We start from the raw sequence: 22,023 nt of genomic DNA on the forward strand, positions 1-22,023 counted from the left end.
ATTTCCATTATAAAACATGTACTCAGGGTAGGAGGCCACTACTAGAAAGAAATACAACCATTTCGTTCAAGAGACATGAATGAAGAAAAGCTTCAACCATTTTGTTTTTTTTGTCATGCATTTTGTTTGCAATATAGAGGGAAGAAAATCTTTCTCATCAAGATATTAAAAGCTACTTTGATGATGCTAAATCTATGGTCCTTGGTCCTTGCTAGACTTACATATATTTCTCTTTCAGTAACTTTTGTGATGAAGTTTCTCTGACAATTTTTTTGATTGATAACTCAATAGTAGTCAAGTAGATAGGTATCAGAAACAAAAAAAAGACAAAATATAACTTGTTTGTATGGCCTCCATACTATTCTTATGATAGTATTGCCTCGACAATAATTACAAAAAAGTTACTATCAATAATGCAACATAATCAAATCATATATTAGACTACACCCCCAACCTTTTACACATTGTGAGGTGAATTTTCCAGCGAACCTTTCCGGTAGGCTTTCAGATCAAGAGCCTGTGTTTTGAGTGTTTCCTTGTCGTCATGTTTAAGTTAGAATTAACGATGACAGTAGACGATGCATCTGAGCAGATTAATGCTACGTCAGAGTTTTCACTTCAGAGGTGACTGGGATTGAGGGAGAAATGTGATTCATTCGGGATCTAACAAGAGTAGCAGTTATTTTACATACATCTCCTGCAAAAATCACATCTAACAAAGCACATGGTCACATCAGAAAACATTGTTTAGCGGCATTAAATTGCAAGCACTTTTGTGCCAAATAGTTGGTTGATGGAGGCTTTGACACACACATAAAAGAAGTAGAAACAACACATAAAACAAGCAGTAGGCATAGCCATAACCTGTGCTCGCCACGCACTTCTCAAGTCCTCACTCGGTTACTGTTGAGTGAAAATTGAAAGAAAGAGACAGAAAAGTAAGGAAAAAAGCAAATTCTTACTGAACCGAAGATTCGGTTGCACCCAAAACTAAGAATATACCGAGATACTACTTCCACCCGACCATCATCTTCAACTAGTCAAAAAAAAAAAAAAAAAAAAAAAAAAAAAAAAAAACGCAACAGACGCTCGTAACAGAAAGGGGGACAACAAAGGCAATGCGGACGAACCCCACACAATGATAATAATGCAGAAAGAAGAGCTGCACCCAACTCAGAACACGCTTTAATCGACCTCCTCAATCTTCGGCCCCGCGCCGCTGCTGCCGCCCGCAGCCGGCCCATCCTCATCCATCCCTCCAGCCATGCCGGCGCCAGCGCCTTGGTACATCTTCGCAATGATCGGGTTGCAAATACTCTCCAGTTCCTTCATCTTGTCCTCGAACTCGTCGGCCTCGGCCAACTGGTTGCTATCCAGCCAGCTAATAGCCCCCTCGATCGCGTCTTCGATCTTCTTCTTGTCGTCGGCCGGCAACTTGGACGCGATCTTCTCGTCCTTGATCGTGTTCCTCATGTTGTAAGAGTAGTTCTCGAGCGCGTTCTTCGCCTCGACCTTCTTCTTGTGCTCCTCGTCCTCCGCCTTGTACTTCTCCGCCTCCTGAACCATCTTTTCGATCTCGTCCTTGCTCAGCCGGCCCTTGTCGTTGGTGATGGTGATCTTGTTCTTCTGCCCGGTGGTCTTATCCTCGGCCGAGACGTTCAGGATGCCGTTGGCGTCGATATCGAAGCAGACGTTGATCTGGGGCACGCCGCGGGGAGCGGGCGGGATGCCGGACAGCTCGAATTTGCCGAGGAGGTTGTTGTCCTTCGTCCTCGCCCTCTCACCTTCGTAGACTTGGATCAAGACGCCGGGCTGGTTGTCGGAGTAGGTGGAGAAGACCTGCTCCTTCTTGGTGGGAATAGTGGTGTTCCTCGGAATGAGAACGGTCATCACGCCACCGGCGGTCTCGAGGCCAAGGGAGAGAGGAGTGACGTCGAGCAGGAGGAGGTCCTGCACCTTCTCGTTGCCCTCGCCGCTCAGAATCGCGGCTTGCACCGCCGCACCGTACGCCACGGCCTCGTCGGGGTTGATGCTCTTGCAGAGCTCCTTGCCGTTGAAGAAATCCTGGAGGAGCTGCTGCACCTTGGGAATGCGCGTGGACCCGCCGACGAGGACGACGTCGTGGACGGTGCTCTTGTCCATCTTGGCGTCGCGCAGGCACTTCTCGACCGGCTCCATGCACTTGCGGAAGAGGTCCATGTTCAGCTCCTCGAACCTGGCGCGGGTGATCGGGGCGTAGAAGTCGATGCCCTCGTAGAGGGAGTCGATCTCGATGGTGGTCTGCGCGGTGGAGGAGAGGGTCCGCTTCGCCCTCTCGCAGGCGGTGCGCAGCCGGCGGAGCGCCCTCGGATTGCCGCTGATGTCCTTCTTGTGCTTGCGCTTGAACTCCTGGACGAAGTGGTTGACCATGCGGTTGTCGAAGTCCTCGCCGCCGAGGTGGGTGTCGCCGGCGGTGGCCTTGACCTCGAAGATGCCCTCCTCGATGGTGAGGAGGGAGACGTCGAAGGTGCCGCCGCCGAGGTCGAAGATGAGGACGTTCTTCTCGCCGGTGCTGCCGGCCTTCTTGTCGAGGCCGTAGGCGATGGCGGCGGCGGTGGGCTCGTTGATGATGCGCATGACGTTGAGGCCGGAGATGACGCCGGCGTCCTTGGTGGCCTGGCGCTGCGAGTCGTTGAAGTAGGCGGGGACGGTGACCACGGCGTTCTTGATGGTGGAGCCGAGGTAGGCCTCGGCGATCTCCTTCATCTTCGTCAGCACCATGGACGAGATCTCCTCCGCCGCGAACTGCTTCTCCTCGCCCTTGTACTGCACCACGATCATCGGCTTGTCGCCGGGGCCTGCAATCACCTTGAACGGCCACAGCTTCATGTCGCTCTGCACCGACGGGTCCGAGAATCGCCGCCCGATCAACCGCTTCGCATCTGTCAAAACAGCAGGAAAATTGTCAGCAAAAAATAGTCCCCACAAATAACTTAATAATAATAATAATTATAATAATAGTTACGCGGATATATATCATATGATTATTATTCGGGCTTGCGTATCATTAAGCTCAAAGCAAATAAGAACTGCGAGCATTACGCTACGAAATTATCTACAAGAAAGTAGTTCCTAGTACCTATCCTACAAGAATTATTAAGTTTTCTAAAAAAGAATACCCTAAAAACGAAGCGAAGAACAGACCTACATCGACAGATCTAATCTACAGTAGTAATTGATTGAAAAGTAATACTAATGCTACATCTTTCAAGAAAGATACGCATATCGGCGGATCTAGTAGAAAGTGGTAATTGATTATCATCTCGAAAGGAGATACTACTTAAAAAACGTGGCCAAAAGCTGAATAGCAAAACGAAAATAAGGTAAATAATTCTAAGATTTCGCAACGAATTACACTAATTACGGTGAAAAATTTCTCTAGAAACACTATACCACGATCTGTATAACCAGATCTACATAAAAACAATAATCCACCACAATTTCAAAGAGGAAGAGAAGACTATGCCACTATGCCACGATCTTTATAACCAGATCTACTTAAAAACAGCAATCCACCATAATTTCAAAGAGGAAGGGGAGGAGAAACTCACCGAAGACGGTGTTGGTTGGGTTCATGGCGACCTGGTTCTTCGCGGCGTCGCCGATGAGCCTCTCGGTGTCGGTGAAGGCGACATAGGAGGGGGTGGTGCGGTTCCCCTGATCGTTGGCGATGATCTCCACGCGATCGTGTTGCCACACCCCGACGCACGAGTACGTCGTCCCGAGGTCGATCCCGATCGCAGGTCCCTCGCCCTTACCCGCCATGGATGATGGATCAAGCAAAAAACAAAAAAGTCGATCTAAATCGAGCGAAATCGAAGAAGAAAACTAGGGTTTTCGTAAGAGCAGTAGCAAATCAATCTCTCTGTGAGAGGAGGATGGGGAGGGTCCTTTTTATGGAGGAGGTGGGAATTCCGGAAGGTTCGAATCGGCGAATCTGAACCGTTGGATCGTTGCGGTGAGACGGTGCGAAAAGAGCATACGTATACAAATTGGACGGTGAGGGATGGTTCTCCGTGAATCTAGTGAATTCTAGAACCCTCCACGCCATAATTTGAACTGCAGTGCCACGCTTTTTGTGTCACGGTGAGGGGAGGATGACACGTCGGCCCAATGAATGAGTGGGCCCCAAGTGTCAGAGTAATAGTGGTGAAGAAGGCGTCTGATTGGTGGAGTTTGGGTGCGAAAGTGACTCGGTTGCTACGAATGTTGGATTCGTGTGAAGCGGGTCGGACCGAACCGGAGATATTTTAAGGAAAGGCTAAATTACACTTTTGGCCCTTAAACAGTAAATCACGTGGTCCTTTTGTGGGTATTTAGGATATGTGAATCTCATTACAAATACGATATCCGGCGAAAAATGGGTGAACCAAAAAAAAGGATAAAGGTTAGGTAAGAACTAATAATGCAATTAACCCTCAAAATATATATATTTAGCCCAATATTAGGCCCACTAAGAGCCCAAAATAAGGCCCGACCCGATATTTTGTTATAGGGTCTACTCCAAAACTAACGACTACAATTACACGACGCGTATTATTTCCACTCCCCTGGTCACTCCGAGCCTATCGCGAACTGGCTTATTATAAGCGGAGCAGCAACACCATCACCTCACTCTTCGTCTCCTCCCAACTCTCTCCTCCTCCTCCTCCTATCTCTCTTCACTCCCTCTTCCTCTCCACCACCACCGCGCCATGTACCTCCGCCTCCAATGGCCTCCACCTCCTCCTCGCCCACCACCCCAACGCCGACCTCTCCCTCGTCCCCGACAAGGGCTTCTCCCACATCTCCGACCCGCTCCTCGGAGGAGCCGTCCATGGCCTCTCCCTCCGCCGCGCCCTCTACCTCAGCGCCTTCCACCTCAACACCCTTGTCAACATGTACTTTAGATTCGGCAAAACCGACTCCGCGCTCTACGTGTTCGACCATATGCCCCAGAGAAACGCCGCGTCGTGGAACACCGCGATCTCGGGGTGCGTCCGAGTGGGTCGGGTTGGTAAAGCCTTGGGATTGTTTAGAGAGATGAGAGAAGGAGGCGTGAAGCATAATGGGTTTGCCCTCGCAAGCCTCGTGACGGCATGCGACCGTTGGGCGGACGTAGTCGCGCAAGGTGTACAGATCCATGGGCTTGTGCTGAAGCTTGGGTTGATGTCTAATGTTTATGTAGGCACCGCATTGTTGCATTTTTATGGTAGTCGCGGGTTGGTCTACGATGCTCTAAAACTGTTTGAGGAAATGCCTGAGAGAAATGTGGTGTCTTGGACTGCTCTAATGGTCTCTTTATCTTCAAATGGACACCCTTTAGAAGCATTGCAGGCTTATCAGCAGATGAGAAGAGAAGGGATTGCTTGCAACGAGAACTCATTCTCTGCGGCCGTTAGTTCGTGCTGTGTGCTCCAGAATGAGAAGCTGAGTCTTCAAGTTGTGGCCCATATCGTGGTGTCGGGGTTCGAGACCGATTTGTCTGTTACCAATTCTTTGATTACTCTATTTGGTAGTCTGGGAAGAATTCAACTAGCTGAGCAACTCTTTAATCGGATGACAGAACGCGACACTATATCATGGAATTCAATCATATCAATGTATTCGCACGAGGGCACGTGTGACGAATCCTTTCAGTTCTTTTCTAATATGCGAGGAAGTAATTTGTGTCCTGACTCAACTACTCTATCTAGTTTAATATCTGTCTGTGCTTCCTTGGATCACTTGAGGTGGGGGAGAGGACTTCATGCCCTTTGTTTCAAGGATGGTCACAATTCGTTTGTTTCGGTTGCCAACACGCTGGTTAATATGTATTCAACATGCGGAGAATATGATGATGCGGAGTTTCTATTCGTCAGTATGCCTAAAAGGGATATAGTTTCATGGAATACTATGATCGCTTCTTATGCACAGAGCGGGAATTGCATTGATGCACTGAGGATATTGAGCCAAATGATTCGAACGAATGAAGGAATGAATCATATGACATTTGCTAGCGCATTGGCTGTGTGTTCAAGCCCAGAAACCCTAATGGTTGGAAGAATGGTTCATGCCTTTGTAACTCATCTGGATCTGCATTGTAACTTGTTGGTGTGTAATGCTCTAATCACCATGTACACTAAATGCAATTCTATTGAAGAAGCTGAGCAGGTGTTCAAGATTATGCCCACTCGTGATGTAATTACTTGCAATGCACTTATAGGGGGATATGGAGAGAATAAGGAGCGGATGAAGGCAATGCAAGTATTCAAATGGATGAAAAGAGCATTCATAATGGCAAATTATATTACGATGGTGAATATACTCGGTGCTTTCTCATCTCCAAATGATCTAAGAGACAATGGAATGCCCCTCCATGCACATATAGTATTGACTGGATTCGATTCAGATGAGTATGTTATCAACTCCATAATCACAATGTATGCAAAATGTGGTGATTTTAAATCTAGTGGGGCAATATTTCACAGAATGGTAGTCAAGACCGCAATTTCGTGGAATTCCATGATTGCTGCAAAAGCCCAACAAGGACTTGGAGAGGATGCTTTAAAGCTCTTAACAGAGATGAGATATTCAGGGAATGATCTAGACCAGTTTAGCCTATCTGGAGGCTTAGCAGCTTGTTCAAGCTTAGCATCAGTCGAAGAAGGCCAGCAGCTTCAGAGTCTAAGTGTTAAGCTAGGGCTTGAATCGGACATTCACGTAATCAATACTACTATGGATATGTACGGAAAGTGTGGAAAGATGGAAGAATTGCTAAAACTGCTTCCCCGACCAGCTGCTCGGCCTCAACAGTCGTGGAATATTTTGATATCAGGATACGCAAGGCATGGTTGTTTTGAAAAGGCTGAGGAGACTTTTAAAGAGATGGTCTTCGTGGGGCTAAAGCCTGATTATGTTACTTTTGTTGCTCTCCTCTCTGCATGCAACCATGCTGGTTTAGTAGACAAAGGGCTTGAGTACTACAACTTGATGAATTCTGAATTTCATATAACACCTGGAATAGAGCACTGCGTTTGTATAGTCGACCTACTCGGACGGCTAGGGAGGCTTAGTGAAGCAGAGAGGTTTGTAACAGAAATGCCTGTCCCACCAAATGATCGCATCTGGCGAAGTTTGCTTTCTTCAAGTAGAACCCACAAAAACCTTGATATCGGTGAGAGAGCTGCAAAACATCTTCTGGAGTTAGATCCACTAGATGATTCTGCTTATGTTCTTCTATCCAACTTATATGCTACAAGTAGAAAATGGGATGAAGTCGACAACTTGAGAGAACATATGAAGGCAATTAATTTGAAAAAGAGGCCAGCTTGCAGTTGGATTAAGATAAAGAATGAGATTAGAACATTCGGCATAGGGGATAAGACACATAAGGATAAAAAGGAGATCTATGCAAAATTAGGAGAAATATTGCTAATGGTTAAAGACGTGGGTTATGTTGCGGACACTTCCTATGCGTTGCATGACATGGACGAAGAGCAAAAAGAACAAAACCTTTGGAACCATAGCGAGAAGCTTGCTTTGGCTTATGGTTTAACGAGAATGCCCAAAGGGTCTTCGATAAGGATATTTAAGAACCTTAGGGTTTGTGGGGATTGCCATTTGGTATTTAAGTTGGTTAGTAGTGTGGTCGATCGGGAAATAGTTCTTAGGGATCCTTATAGGTTCCACCATTTTAAAGGTGGAGAGTGTTCTTGTTCAGATTTTTGGTAAATTGAATACTGAGACTATATCTTTTTTGTCACTGATTGTCCAAGAACTCTGTTGGTACAGCATTATCCGGGTCAGTAATTCTTTCATTAATTATTAATGTACTTCAACTTCAGTTGATCTCAGTTTTGCTTGCTGTTGTTGACTATGTTTTCATTATTCAGTTGTGGTATTCTTTCTGAATCAATCTATTCAAAGTATAAATTGTCGTACTTCTATAATTCGATAAATTGAAATAGGCAATTCATTATGTTCGAAGATCGAACTAATGCTACTTCTCATTGTTCAAAACTCAGACATTGAAGAAGCAAACGATCTACAAAGTGTGAGCAACTGCTTCACTAGCAAACCCAAAAAAATGAAGCCTATGCCGGCGCCGCGACTCTACTACCAGTAATCACCACAAGAGCATGACCCATCTTTGAAGTGGTGGAACCGGCTCCGATCCCTCAACACAATCTCCCTTCCATATATCTTCGATATCAGCTTCATCGCGACATGGCAATCCTCGCAGACTCTCAAGTTCTTCACCACCCTCAGCGTCGTCCCTGGCGCGGTCCTCATCAGCCCAAATGCTACCGCCGCCCTCTCACTATGGTGTGCCGCTGGGGCCACTGCAGTCTCCGGCACGTTCCCGGCCTTCCTCAGCTCACGCTCAATCCGATCCAGCATCACATGCACCTCACGTGAGTGGCGGTGCAACTTATCCTCCACCACAAATGAGTAAACCCGACCGTCCAATTCAATCACACTGCATCCGGGCTCCTTACCGATCCCTTGCTTCTTCATCCTCCTCCGCATGTGCACAGCATCGTCCTGCTGCCCTGCGGTGGCGTAGATGTTGGACATCAGCACGTGGTCACCGTGGTGATGTGGGTCCAGCCGTTGGATCTCCTGCATTGCCGCCTCACCGATTCCAACATTCTTGTGCACTTTACATGCACCTAACAGTGTTCGCCATAGTACCGCCGTCGGCTTAAAGGGAGCTGTCCGGATCAATTCCAAAGCCTCATCCAGCCGTCCGGCACGGCCCAGTAAGTCGACCATACAACCATAATGCTCTGCCTGCGGAACCAATCTGTACTGCCCCTTCATTTCGTCGAACAATCTCCGCCCTTCATCAAGCAACCCAGAATGGCTGCATGCCGAGAGTACACTGATGAATATTACTTCGTCCGGTTCTATCCCATCCTCCATCACCATTCGATCAAAGTACTCGATCGCCGTCCGTCCACAACCGTTGATGGCCAAGCCATTGATCACAGCCGTCCAAGCAACGAGATTCCTAACGGCTATATTCTCAAATATTTCAACGGCCCGATCGATGCACCCACACTTGGAGTACATGTCTATCAGTGCGGTGTTAACGCCGATCCGGCCGTCCATTCGATGCCTTCGGATATAACGGTGCGCCCACTCGCCGAGCCGGAGCGCGCCTGCGTCGGCGCACGCAGTGAGCGCGGCCACGAGAGTGACCTCGTCGGGGGCGACCCCGCCCGCGAGCTGGAGCTCGCGGAACAGCTCCAGCGCGGCCCCGGATAGCTTATTCCGCGCATAGCCCGCGATCATGGCGTTCCAGGATACGACATCCCTCTGGGGCATTCCATCGAACGCCTTGCGCGCGCGGTCGACGCAGCCGCAGGAGGCGTAGAGATGGATCAGGGCATTGCGCGAGTGGAGATCGGATTTGAACCCGAGCTTGACGATGTGGGCGTGGATCTGGGACCCTTCGCGGAGAGCGAGGAGGAGGGAGAGGGATTTGAGGAGGGAGGGGAATGTGTGGGGGGTGGGGGGGATGGCGTATTCGAGGGAGGCGGAGTAGAGGAGAATAGCGCGCTGGGGATGAGGGGATTGGGAGAGGGATTGGAGGATGGTGTTGCGTAGGAAGGAGGGAGTGGGAGTGGGATTGGGGGAGTGGGAGAGGAGGACGAGTGCGCGGGCGATGAGGGAAGGGTCTGCAGGGCCGGTCCGGTTCGCGCCGAGGGAGAGGAGACGGTTCTGGGCCGCGCCGGTTTTGAGTAGGAGGGCTTGGAGTTGCTTCGTCTCCGAGAGGGCTGGTGCGGTGGTGGCGGTGGTGGATGGGTGAGGAGGAATGGACGGTGGGGATAAGGAGGCCGCGAACATGGAGGGTGATGGACGGACGGACGGACGGACGGATGGTCGAATTGCCTGCTGCTGATGGAAGGTGCTGGCGAACTGATAATTTATCTTTCTTTTTAGCCCTGCGATTGCTTATTTCAGGGTTATTTCAGGTATAAATAAATACTGGTCCAGATATAAACAAATATTAAATCAATTTTGTATTAATAAAAAAAATAGATTGTTCCTGATATAATTTTAAATTAAAATATTTTATCCAATTAATTAAAATCAAAATGTTAATTAAAAATAACTTAATAAATTAATAAATTTATTAACTCTGAATGTTATATAAAATAATAAAATATGTCAATTAATTAATTATAAAAATAATAATTTAAAATTTTAATTAGCTGGTAGATTATTTTAGTTAGATAGCTAATAAAAAAATTAATTAGATTAATAAAAATATTAATAATTGATCAATATAAATATTAGTTTATAGGTAAACACATTAAATTATTAATAATTAATTATAAGTAATAAATTAATTAATTACTTCATTATTTAAGCAATAGATAATAATTTAAATATATTAATTAAATTAACTAATANTAGCTAATAAAAAAATTAATTAGATTAATAAAAATAATAATTTAATATCATAATGAAAATTAAATTTTAATTTTAATTAGTCCCACTTGAAAATAAATTTGTAAAAATAAAAATAAAAAAAAGATGAAACAACAATTTCAGACTTCGAATCATACCTTTCAAGAATCTAAAAATTACTGTTCTCAAATACAAAATTTTACGTTTGGAAACAAAGAGAAAAAAACTACTATTTTCGGATAGGAAAATTTACATTTGGAAACAAAAGTGGAAATAGGGAGTCTTTGTTTGTTTTGTCCGAAACTGGAACACGTGAACGGAAAAATTGTCCAGAGCCAGATCTCTGGGATCGGGTGAAGTTCATGCTGATTGCTGAGCTCTGCTTCTTTAAGTTGCTACCACATTCAGAAGTTGTGCTTTCCACGGATCTGCAGCGCGTTTCAGTCAGTAGTGGGATGTGGCTTGCTGCAGGCCGGTCGCAGAACAGCCCGCACGAAGCTAGTCCACCACCATCACCTTTGCTTGACGAGCCTGGGCTTAATCTTCTGGAGAACATTGAACTACGCAACCCCCAGAGGACTCGGGAGGGTTCATTAAATTCAGCATTGCAAAAAGTTCAATCAGAGTATCAACCAGTAACTTTTTATTACTTTGATCTTACAAAACAACCAGTTAAAAGGCATTAATTTGATACTCACTGACATATATTAATATATACTTCATAAAATTGCTGCAAATGATTGCGGGGTGCTCTGAGTTTATTACACACTGAAGAGTATGTGACCTTCTAAGACCAAAGAGATGTTAATAAAATTTAAAAACAAGTTACAATCAAGTATCAACAATGCATTGACCGTTTCCCTGGTGACTTCAATGTAATGCCAACTTCTCTCTTAATCACAGCCAAAAGCAAATAAAAGGAGAGAGAAAATAGAGCACAAGCACAGGGGCACAGGCTTGTGACTGAGGCTACTGATAGAGATGCAGGGGACCAACATTGTCCACAAGTGGAAAATAATATGAGACTCGCAACATTATCCTGCAACTTGAAATGTAAATTCCAGTGTCTGAAAGACAAAACTAAGAAAAATATAAGAGGAAAAAGACTCGTGAGGTGTTTCAATCGATCGCAGTGGGATTCGAACCCACGACCTTTAGATCCGGAGTCTAACGCGATATCCACTCCGCTATGCGATCTTTTTTATCATATCATGAAAACTTTTTTCTTCTAACATATTGCTTTGCCATTTAGGGTAAAGAGAGAACCCAAATAAAAAAAAATGCAAATGAACAAAATAATTGCTTTAACATAACAGTAAAAAAAAAAAAAAAAAAGAGCTTTAACATCATCTATCAGCATTTAAGGGGCTTTGCAGCTATTTTCTGAAATCTGTGGAGATAAACTGCTACTACTGAGACAACTTTCAGAAAACAAAAACTCCGCTGATACTTATGACAGCTGCAAGTAAAATCTCCAAACGGTCGAATTGCAAAAAAAAAAAAAAAAAGCCCCTAGCATTTTACCTGGCTACAATAACTTGTTAAATGAGTGGCTAGAGGAATATTACGAAAATATATGATGCCAAAGATGCATTTATGGACACATGAAACATGCAATTGTGCGCCAGCTAAACCTAGTTGATGCACAAAGCAACCAACAATCAACATATTCTATAGTGTTCGTCTGCCAATTAATGCGACTAATCAATCTTTAAAACCTCATTTTGGGGTTTACAAAGCTGTCAAAACATCACATGCGACGCACAATGGCATTTTGAAACCAGGATTTAACATTAATACACCTTTAAATAACTATGAAATATCCATACGACATATAGAAGTTCCTTATAAGTCTCAAACATTGCATAGGTCATATATAACAGGAATACAGTAACATGAATATAGCCTGTCAAGAGGTAAGATGAGACGCAGCCATGGAATCACTTCCCAGAAGTTCGCCTATATAAACCCACTGCTGTTAGCTCACCCACTTAGGAAAATTAAAGGAAGCAGAGTCTCTAGGAAATGTGTAGAAGAGGAAGCATCACAAAACATCAGCATCGCTATTTCTACGTCACGTAGCTTCTTATTCCCCCCCCCAAATTCTTAAAGTTTTATCTAACCAACAGCTTAGCCCTGAGAATTCCCTCTCAAAGGATTGACAACTTGTAAACTGCCATATACTCCCTAGAAATCATTACCTGATATTATTGGAAAGCAACATTTGACAATTAAAGGGACAAAAATAAAAAAGTTTCTGCTACACATGCATGGTCACTACAAATTTTTTTGCCTATATTATCAAGCTACGAATTAGGTTAATCGAAAGGAAGATTTTAGGAAATTTATGCAGCTAGAAAAGAAAATAAACCTGACTTAACCCCAAATAGTTCATCATTACGATGAAGTTACTAAATAATAGTGTATAATTCAAGTGAAAAAGGAAACCCTCAAGTCGAAGTTATGAAACTACACTACTCACCCATTCAAAGCAAGGTTAAGATCGTCTCAAATCGAAGCACGACTCTACTCGAGAATCGAATCTACTCAATACCTCAGAAAAGAGGAAAAAGATGGTGATATCAATTACGCGATCTACACATAAAACGGGATCTGAACGCATCAATTGCATCTATGAAGCATTCAAATCGTTTCTCGCGAGAGAGAGAGAGAGAGAAAGAGGAAGGGAGAACGATCGATGTGGGGCTAGGGTTTTGGGGGGAGGAGGAGGATCACACACATACCTCCTGATCTCCTGGGCGTAGGGGGAGTTCTTAGCGTCCTCCTCTGCGTGCATAGGAGTAGAGAGAATAGGGTCAAATCGAAGATGATGGGGATCGAGGGGAGTGTAGAGGGGGGGAGGAGATCGATGGGGAGAGTGACGAAGAGGAGGAGGAAGGGCCAGTTTCGCCTCCACTCCCGCTTGAAGAACACCGGCCATGGATCGAACTTTCTCATTCTCTCTCGCCTCTTCTCGTCTCTTCCCTTCTCTTCTTTTTTACGCTGCGCTTCGAACTTATTCTCCGCTACAGCGGCGGAAATGGCGACGAATGACCGGTTAGCCCCCTTGGGCCCGCTGTGAGGTGGGCCAGCCCACAATGGACATTGTAGTTTTTTAAAGTAAATTTTTTTTTTAAAAAAAATTGACTGTTATGATAGATTTTTTTTTCTCTGTTTTTTTTTTTAAAAAAAAAACTCCTCGTAATTTCATGTGGACTGGTAAAAAATATTTTCTTCCCTAGCTTTTCTTTCTTTTCTCGTTTTCTCTTTGTCCAAATAAAGTGTTAGAAAAAATTTTGGCGGCAGAAATATACTGCAGCACTTATTTATAGGTCAAATGCGTAGATGACTTAGTTTCTTCAATTTTTGGTCACGTTTCACTTTCCAAATTTATGTATGAAATTTAGTCACTATTTCAAAGTTGTGAAAAATTTAGTGAAGCCTTATTTTTTTTAAAAAAAAAATAAATCATTGTTTACATCTGAATCAATATTTTTCCTGCACTAAAATCATCTTGTGATCTTCTATTCATATCATCATGTTTTAAATTATTTATAGAATTATGGTCGATAATGTTCAATGCGTGAATATATTTACCCTAATTATTTGGGACCATGAACTCAATAATATATCAGTGAGGAAGATTAACATGAAGTTTTTATTCAGAAAAAAATAAGGAAAAAGACAGGAGTATTTGGAAAATCTTAGCTCCTCCTAATCTTAGTGCTTTGGAATTTTCTCTCGACTTACAGACGAAAACAAATGAAATGTCTACTTTTTCTAAAAATTCAAAGAACATTGGCTGCACAGGTTTATGCTAAAACTTACAGAGTATGGCCAAAGGTGTTTGATTTGGTTCAGAAGAGATTGAAACCACCTATTTGGTGATAATATAAGGGAACAAAGAGAAAATGTTGAATTTGTACGATAAACAATGCTAAAATGTAAAAAAAATAAAAATAAAAATAAAAATTCCAGAGCATGATTTGTGTTTGGAACTGAAGATTGGAGATTAAGAAGTTCTTCAGTAAATTAGAAAAAATGATCTTCAGAGTACAAGTGATGTAATACTTTGCTGTTTAATTTGTGAAACTAAATTACAGAATATGAATGTAGGAATAACTGAATAGGATCACATTCAGTAATAAGGGTAAGTTTCATAATTTAACTATCTAGACAATGCTGAAGAAATCAAATTCTCTATTTTGAGGGGACAGAAAATTTACTTTTTATTTGCATGAAAACATAGTTACCATTATATTTCAATTGGTTCATAGGCATATTATTGCATCATTCAATGTAATTAGCTAGAAAGTTCTTCAGTTGGCGTCACTGTCACAAGCAAGCATAATAAGCAAACTCCTCTTCCTCAAAGAATCAACTGCACAAATGAGATAGCATAGGAAAAAAACAAAAATCTAGTGCCATAACTTGATGAGCCATTTTAATTAGCGACAATCTCCATGCACGCAGTGCAGTAGCTTGTTTTAATTTAGTATTCCACTAATCATTCACTATCATCAGAAAAATGATTAAGAGTATGCAACTACACTATGTTCAGATCTTAAACGAATTTAGCGAAGTAACTGTTAACAAATGTTGCAGTATATCATCTCAATGGACAACAAAATTTAGAAGTGCTTCACTCAACAAATCTACGCCATGCAAAGACAAACATCTCAGAAGCGAAAACGAGTATACAAACCACCATATAATTGCTCCCAGTTGGCAATCTAATAAAATATATTGTAAGATTATTCTGACACATTTTGATGTAACCAACTGCAGCTTATTACAGGTGCACCGCCATATGGGCTAAAAGCACATATACTAAACAGGAAAGGCTAACATATTGCTTTTCTTATGTAAGGAGAAGGAAATTGCGATGTCTGCGAAAGACAACCTGCTCTATAGATCTTTACAACTGCCACCTGATTAAAGGAAAAGAGTTTGCATATAGCTGTATTGCTTTACGGCGACCAATAGAAACATGCAGCAACAAAATTCAAGAACCTAACAGATAATGCATCTTACTCAAACTCTGCAGATAATGAATCCAAAAAATTTACGCATGTCAAAAATGCATCAGATTCATTCGATTTCTATATTAGCTGCTATACGTAGAAAAGGAAACTTATATGAGTGAGTTGTTTTGCAATGTTTGGAAAGTGAAACAAACTAACAAAAGAACCGTACAAAGAGCTGCACAATAGCGAGAAAACCATCTGACGAACTGTTTACCAAAGTGATAGCTCGCATACCAAATTATGTTCAGCTCCTACGATATGCACCTAATAGAAGCAGCCAATTACTCTGCAACTCGCGTATTTGTCAATTTTAGGAGGCTGTTTACATAAGAAAGTCCGGATTTTCTGTTTATAGAATTTTTACTAATTCTCCATGCTTTTCCAGTTATTGCGTCATAGCAGATACGCTTCTCATTAACTTCGAATATAATGAAATTAGCTGCAAAAGTGAGAATGTCTACCGTGCTTCTTCGAAGAATTGCCTCCAATGATTCAGACTTTCGATTTCTAAGATTCATTCTGAGGCCCAATGATGCGAAGAAGTGAAAATTTTCTCTAGCAACGGCTTCGATCGTCAGCAACAGCTTCTTGGACCAACAGGATTTGTTCCAAGACCATATAGAAATCTCCCCATTTTCAGTAGTCATGAAGCTGAGGTGCCCATTCCATTCTCCCAGTCTATGCTTACAGTATTTGAATTGCGATGGCAATGATAATGTGCCACAACGCTCTTCTTTCGCATCAAACCATATCGCTTTTTCGTGATGCTCCCAAAAAAGAGTCCCTTCCACATTGGTAACGTACCTAAACGACCAAAACGGCGAGCTGTACGTCAGAACTTTCTCCTTAGAAATCTCCCATGAGCCCTTCGCTGAAGCTAAAACCTTGAAACTTACTTCCATGACTAATTCGTCACTATCGTAACGGCGAAAGGGCACGGCGAGCTTGTAGCCGACACCAGATTCCATCTCATTAACGGCCAATCCGATGCTCACGATCGGATCGTCATCAAAAGGCGGAGGAAGAAGTATCCAATTGTTTAGCACCGGATTCCCCACATAGAGCAGCATCCTGTCCCAGCTAAGTGAGACCAGGCTAACGCAGATTATACCCTTGCACGAGGCCATGATCTTCGGAGGGTGCCAATACCGTTGATCATCGAACTGCTTGCAAAGTTTCGGGAAGCCGACCGAGTTGGGGTCTGCGGTGTACAAGCTCGGCTCGGGCTTATCGGTGATCACAAGAAGAGCGGGACGAGAACGTGCGTGGGCGACCTGGAGGCGGGCGAAATAGGGATCGTTCAAGATCAAGGATCGCCAGCTCTTCGACACGCATTGCAGCCGCACGAGATCTTTGGTGGGGAGGCAAGGGAGGATACGGTAAGCGATGAGATCATCGGAGATGCACGGCCACCGCGCGTTCTTCATTCTTTAACCACATCCATTACAAAGAGAGCTTTATTAGCTATAGATGATTCGATCGATCGACGTAACAAATACATGCATGATACGTACATTTGTTGCACCATCTAAAGAAACAAGGAAAGGTTACATACTTATAAAGAGCTTCTTGAGGAGAATCGATGAGACCTTTGATTAGCTGCGGCTTTTCAATTACTTTGTGAGGGTTTGAGTACTCAAATTCTCAGATTAGAATTGGATGGAGTAAGAGGAAATAAGACTTAAAAAGGAAGAGCGAATTTTGTTTGGAGGAGCAACTAACCGTCCAAGTGATCCTAACCGTCCAAAACGGCGACGGTTACAGTTAAACGTTCTTAACCTGAAACGCCACTTATTTTTTTTATTTATATATTTTATATTAATATTTTGCAATATTTATATTTAAAGTTTGATTTTTTTATAATAATTTTATGAGAAATGTGAAGGTTTGTTCTCCATTTCGAATTAAAATAAAATGAAAAAGACTAGTAACTTATGTTAGCTTGTTTTGTTATATTCTCACAGCTTTATGGTTCTGTTGAGGGTATATATGGAGTTTTTTTTTTTTTTTTTTTTTTTTTTTTTGGGTTGCTTTTGTTGGGATGTTTTGATTCTCAGCGCCAGTTGCCTCACTTCTGTAGCTCAATTTATATTTGTTATGGATAAAACAAACAACAAGCCTACCTTTCTTCAAAAATAAAAAAAAAAGAAAAAAGCCATGAAACATATAATACCTATGGTTATTTCTCAAGTGATATCTTTTTTTTTTCTTTTTTTTCTTTTTTTTTTTTTTTAAGAGATAGATAGCACGCTATCCGCTTCGTTTATTTTATTTAGAAATAAACTTAGCTAGAAATGTGAATCAACTTGGATTCGAACTTAAGTCTTGGGTACCAACCACCAAACCCTTTGTCATTTGCTTTAGGGACGATCGGTATTTCTCAAGTGATATCAAAATATATGACTATTTGATCATTCAAAATTAAATTCCAAAAACTTTTTGATTAAAACTCTCTTAACTTTTAATCATTCAAAATTAAATTATTTTAGTCAAAAAATAAAAATATAATCAAATTCATTAATAATTTTATCCAAATTAATAATTTTAATTTTTTTTTAACAAATAAAATTTAGTCTAATGATCAATGGCTAATAAAATAAAAAATTTAACAATATTTTCAACTAAAGTATTTAGCATAATTCAATTCCAAAAAATTTAAATTTTAAAATGTCCTAATAAAAAAAACTTTAAAGTTAGGAGGGTCCATTTTGAAAAGTCCTATTGTTGGTGGGCCTCGATGCATTTTACCATTAGGGAGTTAGGGACAATTTCAAACGAGTGGCACATCCTAAGTATTACCTCAACCAAAATTTTCCTCTCTCTCTCTCTAACCCTTCTTCTTCGTCTCTCTCCGACCCGTTTCCTCCTCCATCGAAGATCCCTCGTTTCTCCAACCCTTTTTAAACTAATTTAATCTCAATATTAGCTCATATTTTTCTTTTTTTTGGTTTCAGTTTAGTTCTTCGAGCGCAATTTTGAGATCTAAAGCTAATGTATGCAATCTCCGCTAATTGAATGTGTCTAGGGTTTTAGGTTCTACGAAGTTCGTACTTTGATCGCTGATTTGAACATCTGAAGCAGGGAGGTGGAGGAGGAGTAGTGGATCGGAGTTAGGGTTTGATGTTCTTAGATTTTGTAGCTTGTTGAGGGAGATCGTGTAACCTGTTGTTGGTAAATGAGTCCCGATCGCAGCAGGAGTCCTGTGCGGACTCGACGATTCCGCAGCGAGCGCACGTCGAGCCGCTATTCCCCGTATAGGAGAGATCGCCCCAGCTACAGGTGAGATTTTTATCTTTTAGTTGATTTGTTAGTTGCTTTGTTTGCACGGATTATTATTAATCTAATATGGAAGTGAATTTGGTGTTAATTTCATCTTTGAATTGCATACGAGTTTAAATTCGTAGGTAAATTTTATGGTTTGTTCTTTGATTCCTCTAGAGTTTGTTTTAGGTTTTATGAGTTTCTGCTGTCTTGAGTGAATCTGATGATCGACTAGAGCTCGGTGTAAATTTACGGTATAGATGTCTAGGTCTTATGAACTGTTGAGGCCTTTTGGTTTGTTGCCTCGTGTTGAAAGACGCATGTTCTTTTCATTTAATTTAAGTGTAAAGAGTGATAATGATTAATTGAGTTATTTTTGGGTAACATAATCATGATAATGTATTCATGGAAATTGTACTACAGCGTAATGTACGTCTGTCTTAAAGCCTTGATACATCACGTTTATATTTTTCCCGCCATAGGTTTGTAGGATCAAGTAATATTGTATAGAATGGTCGATCTGTAAATTTGTGTTTTTTTAGTTCCAAAGTGATTGGCTTCTCTATTGTTATTGTGGCATAGCATTTGCCGTCGTGCATCTATGGGACACGCCACGTCCCACCTAATAATTATTGCCATAACATTGTATTTTTACTTTCTCTCTTGTAGTCTTATGACGCCATCAGTTTGGAGCGATCAATTTTTCTCGTTGGTGTTATATGTGTTGTGGATGTCCAAGCCATTTGAAGCTTTATTCTGTCGTTAATAGATGAATCTTTTAATATCCGCATGCTTGTTTCTTTTTTTTTCTATCTTTTTTTTTTCTCCCTATCTTCTCATGTTTGACTGTCGTTATGATATTTCTTGTGTACCTTTTCAAGCAATATCAGTCATTCTTGCTTTTAGAAAATTTTCTTTCAAAACCCATGTCACTCGGTGAACCATGTCACTCGATGGAAGGATCAGGCTTATTTTTCTCATTGAAGAAATGCAAAGTTAATGGAACATTAATATTTCTATTCCAGTTTCATGTACATTGACCGTTTCAATCTCCTATTCTTCAACTGTAGGCCCCAACTTTGGTATGTCTTCACTTATTAGGAACAACTTTCTCTTTATTTGACGCCACAAATTTACTATATTTACTATATCTGTTAACTCTAACTCATTCCTAGGGCTAGTGAATTTTTAGAATCCAATCGGCATGAATAATGACAACATCTGTGTTTCTCTTGTTACAAAGTTTATAGGTCCTGTTCTTCTTACACTGTTTTATTAAAATATCAATTTCATCCCCATTCCAAATATCCTTTTGAAGATGATGCGTGGAAGATCTTCAGTGTTTTGTTATCGCTTCCAAATATGAGCTTTTTTCAAAATAAAAGGAAAACAAAAAATGTAATACATCTTACTATCTTAGTGCACTCAGATGCATCGTAGTGGAGAAAATCTACAAAATCTTAAGGCTTTGTGTCACTTAATTGGGGCTAGCTAGATGACAATCTTTTCATTCCTTGTGTAAAATAGTACATCTTTGTGAAGTATTGAATGCTTAGATGACAATCTTTTCATTCCTTGTGTAAAATAGTACATGTTTGTGAAGTATCTTACTATACATGGGCGTCATTATAAGCATGCACTCTCTCTTACTTAGTATTCTCATATTTATATTATTAATTGTTTTTTTGGCAATTGTATGTATTATCCCCAGGGATTACATTTGCAAGAACTGCAAGCGTCCTGGACACTATGCCAGAGAATGTCCTAATGTTGCTGTCTGCAACAACTGCGCTTTTCCAGGGTAAAATAATGCTATGCAATTTGTTTTTTTTTGTTTTTTTGTTTTTTTTTTTTGGGGTTTCCTCTGACTATTAAGTATTAATACAAGATATGATAGGCTGTTCTTTTCCTTGCCCTTCTGGAAAGAAAAATACATGTGCGATTTAGTCCATAGAAGTTTCACTCAGCATCTTGTCTATGCTATTCAATTCTAGTAGTACTGTAGTAGTTAATACTACAACTTTAATTCTTCCTAGCTTTTTTGTTTATTGAATCTATCCTTTTCTCCTTTTCCAAAAACCCCTTTATGTTACTAATTCATCTTCTCGGTAATAGGCACATTGCGGCTGAGTGCACCTCCAAGACCGTATGTTGGAACTGCAAGGAGAATGGGCATGTCGCCAGTGAGTGCAAGAATGAGCCGGTGTGCCACACATGCAACAAAACAGGCCATTTGGCACGTGACTGCAGTGGGCCAAACAACAATGACAGGTTATGCAACAACTGCTTTAAACCTGGGCACATCGCGATAGAGTGCACCAATGAGAAAGCCTGCAACAACTGCCGCAAGACGGGCCACCTGGCCCGTGACTGCCCCAACGACCCGGTCTGCAACCTCTGCAACGTATCTGGCCACGTGGCCCGCAACTGCCCCAAGTCTTCGACGATGCTGGCATCTGAGATCCATGGAGGACCCTTCCGTGACATCATGTGCCGCATGTGCGGGCAGACAGGGCACATAAGTCGGGATTGCGTTACCGTTATCATCTGCAACAACTGTGGTGGGCGTGGCCACATGGCGTATGAGTGCCCATCAGGACGGATCTTTGATCGTGGGTTTCGCAGATACTGATTGGCATATTAATTATAACTCTTTTAGGTGCATGTGGGATATATCTTTGTTCACTAATGTATTTTGCAGATATTTAAGGTTTTCAGCAGGCTGCCAGGTTGTTCATTTTGGTGGTTTCGCATCCGGAGTTACTGTTTGAGAGTAGGCATGTTTTAATTGCCCTCTGGCCGATTTAGAATTTCAGTTTAATCTCCCGATTCTCGCGTATGTTGTCAAATTGAAGAGATGGAGCGTGTTTTTTTTTACTCTTTTATTCGAGCTATTTAGCTATTTTCTGACTATTTTTATTTCGCCGGATGCTGCTTCAACCTGCGCGATTATAGTTTTACTGGATCGTATGTGCTCAGGGAGATTTCGTTGCTTTTCCTTGCATTGTGTTTGTCATTTTCAATGTCTCGTTTGATAGTTAATTTAAGCAGGTTGTGTTTGTAACTCTCGAGTTACCTGCTGGAAAGTAAGTATGGTATGTTGTGTTGTTTTCCTTTCTTTTTGAAAACAGCACTGAGAATGTAATGTAGGCAAATCTGGTTTGCACAAGAGTATTATTATTATATGATTTATTATTAGTTGAGTATGACTTATTATTTGACAAATGGGATACATGGAATTTGATCGCGATCAGGGTGAATTTGGTCTGTATTTAATGCTTGGTGACTATGTAATGCTTCACGACGAGCATCCTGG

General features: G+C 41.8%; 5 protein-coding genes, 1 long non-coding RNA gene and 1 other non-coding gene across 8 annotated transcripts; 2 read left to right on the top strand and 5 right to left on the bottom strand.

Annotated features, from left to right (window-relative positions):
• LOC109728012 (heat shock cognate 70 kDa protein 2-like) lies at positions 837–3,919 on the bottom strand. Its single transcript, XM_020258269.1, has 2 exons — positions 3,591–3,919; positions 837–2,921 (listed from the first exon to the last, which is right to left on the bottom strand). The coding sequence occupies exons 1-2, from the start codon at positions 3,802–3,804 to the stop codon at positions 1,186–1,188; spliced, it is 1,950 nt and encodes a 649-aa protein (XP_020113858.1). The 5' UTR covers positions 3,805–3,919; the 3' UTR covers positions 837–1,185.
• On the top strand, positions 4,579–7,777 carry LOC109728125 (pentatricopeptide repeat-containing protein At3g24000, mitochondrial). The gene has a single exon (XM_020258452.1). It carries the CDS (start codon positions 4,918–4,920, stop codon positions 7,729–7,731), a length of 2,814 nt encoding a protein of 937 aa, XP_020114041.1. The 5' UTR covers positions 4,579–4,917; the 3' UTR covers positions 7,732–7,777.
• On the bottom strand, positions 8,010–10,053 carry LOC109728126 (pentatricopeptide repeat-containing protein At5g66520-like). The gene has a single exon (XM_020258453.1). The coding sequence runs from the start codon at positions 9,850–9,852 to the stop codon at positions 8,116–8,118; it is 1,737 nt and encodes a 578-aa protein (XP_020114042.1). The 5' UTR covers positions 9,853–10,053; the 3' UTR covers positions 8,010–8,115.
• Positions 11,123–13,153, bottom strand: LOC109728421. Its single transcript, XR_002220969.1, has 2 exons — positions 12,902–13,153; positions 11,123–12,620 (listed from the first exon to the last, which is right to left on the bottom strand). It is a non-coding gene; the product is annotated as an uncharacterized LOC109728421 (long non-coding RNA).
• On the bottom strand, positions 11,544–11,616 carry TRNAR-CCG. Its single transcript has one exon. It is a non-coding gene; the product is annotated as a tRNA-Arg (tRNA).
• Positions 15,728–16,873, bottom strand: LOC109728329 (putative F-box protein At1g50870). Its single transcript, XM_020258715.1, has one exon. The coding sequence runs from the start codon at positions 16,871–16,873 to the stop codon at positions 15,728–15,730; it is 1,146 nt and encodes a 381-aa protein (XP_020114304.1).
• LOC109728399 (zinc finger protein GIS2-like) lies at positions 18,216–21,913 on the top strand. 2 transcript variants are annotated; one of them, XM_020258790.1, is made up of 4 exons: positions 18,216–18,439; positions 18,528–18,725; positions 20,419–20,508; positions 20,823–21,913. In XM_020258790.1, exons 2-4 carry the CDS (start codon positions 18,622–18,624, stop codon positions 21,337–21,339), a joined length of 711 nt encoding a protein of 236 aa, XP_020114379.1. In that variant the 5' UTR covers positions 18,216–18,439; positions 18,528–18,621; the 3' UTR covers positions 21,340–21,913. The 2 variants fall into 2 exon arrangements, with proteins under 2 accessions (XP_020114379.1, XP_020114378.1); XM_020258789.1 differs by having other exon boundaries at positions 18,216–18,725.

Source organism: Ananas comosus, linkage group 23, assembly GCF_001540865.1.
Source record: "Ananas comosus cultivar F153 linkage group 23, ASM154086v1, whole genome shotgun sequence".
In the NCBI taxonomy this organism is placed as follows: Eukaryota; Viridiplantae; Streptophyta; class Magnoliopsida; order Poales; family Bromeliaceae; genus Ananas; species Ananas comosus.

What these genes read in the sequence shown, in the direction of transcription:
- LOC109728126 (XM_020258453.1), bottom strand. Translation starts at nt 9,852, where the DNA reads ATGTTCGCGGCCTCCTTATCCCCACCGTCCATTCCTCCTCACCCATCC.
- LOC109728399 (XM_020258789.1), top strand. Translation starts at nt 18,622, where the DNA reads ATGAGTCCCGATCGCAGCAGGAGTCCTGTGCGGACTCGACGATTCCGC. An exon ending in AGAGATCGCCCCAGCTACAG is followed by an intron (nt 18,726 to 20,418) that starts GTGAGATTTTTA and finishes TATTATCCCCAG; the next exon opens with GGATTACATTTGCAAGAACT. An exon ending in AACAACTGCGCTTTTCCAGG is followed by an intron (nt 20,509 to 20,822) that starts GTAAAATAATGC and finishes TCTCGGTAATAG; the next exon opens with GCACATTGCGGCTGAGTGCA.
- LOC109728125 (XM_020258452.1), top strand. Translation starts at nt 4,918, where the DNA reads ATGTACTTTAGATTCGGCAAAACCGACTCCGCGCTCTACGTGTTCGAC.
- LOC109728012 (XM_020258269.1), bottom strand. Translation starts at nt 3,804, where the DNA reads ATGGCGGGTAAGGGCGAGGGACCTGCGATCGGGATCGACCTCGGGACG. An exon ending in CCCAACCAACACCGTCTTCG is followed by an intron (nt 2,922 to 3,590) that starts GTGAGTTTCTCC and finishes CTGTTTTGACAG; the next exon opens with ATGCGAAGCGGTTGATCGGG.
- LOC109728329 (XM_020258715.1), bottom strand. Translation starts at nt 16,873, where the DNA reads ATGAAGAACGCGCGGTGGCCGTGCATCTCCGATGATCTCATCGCTTAC.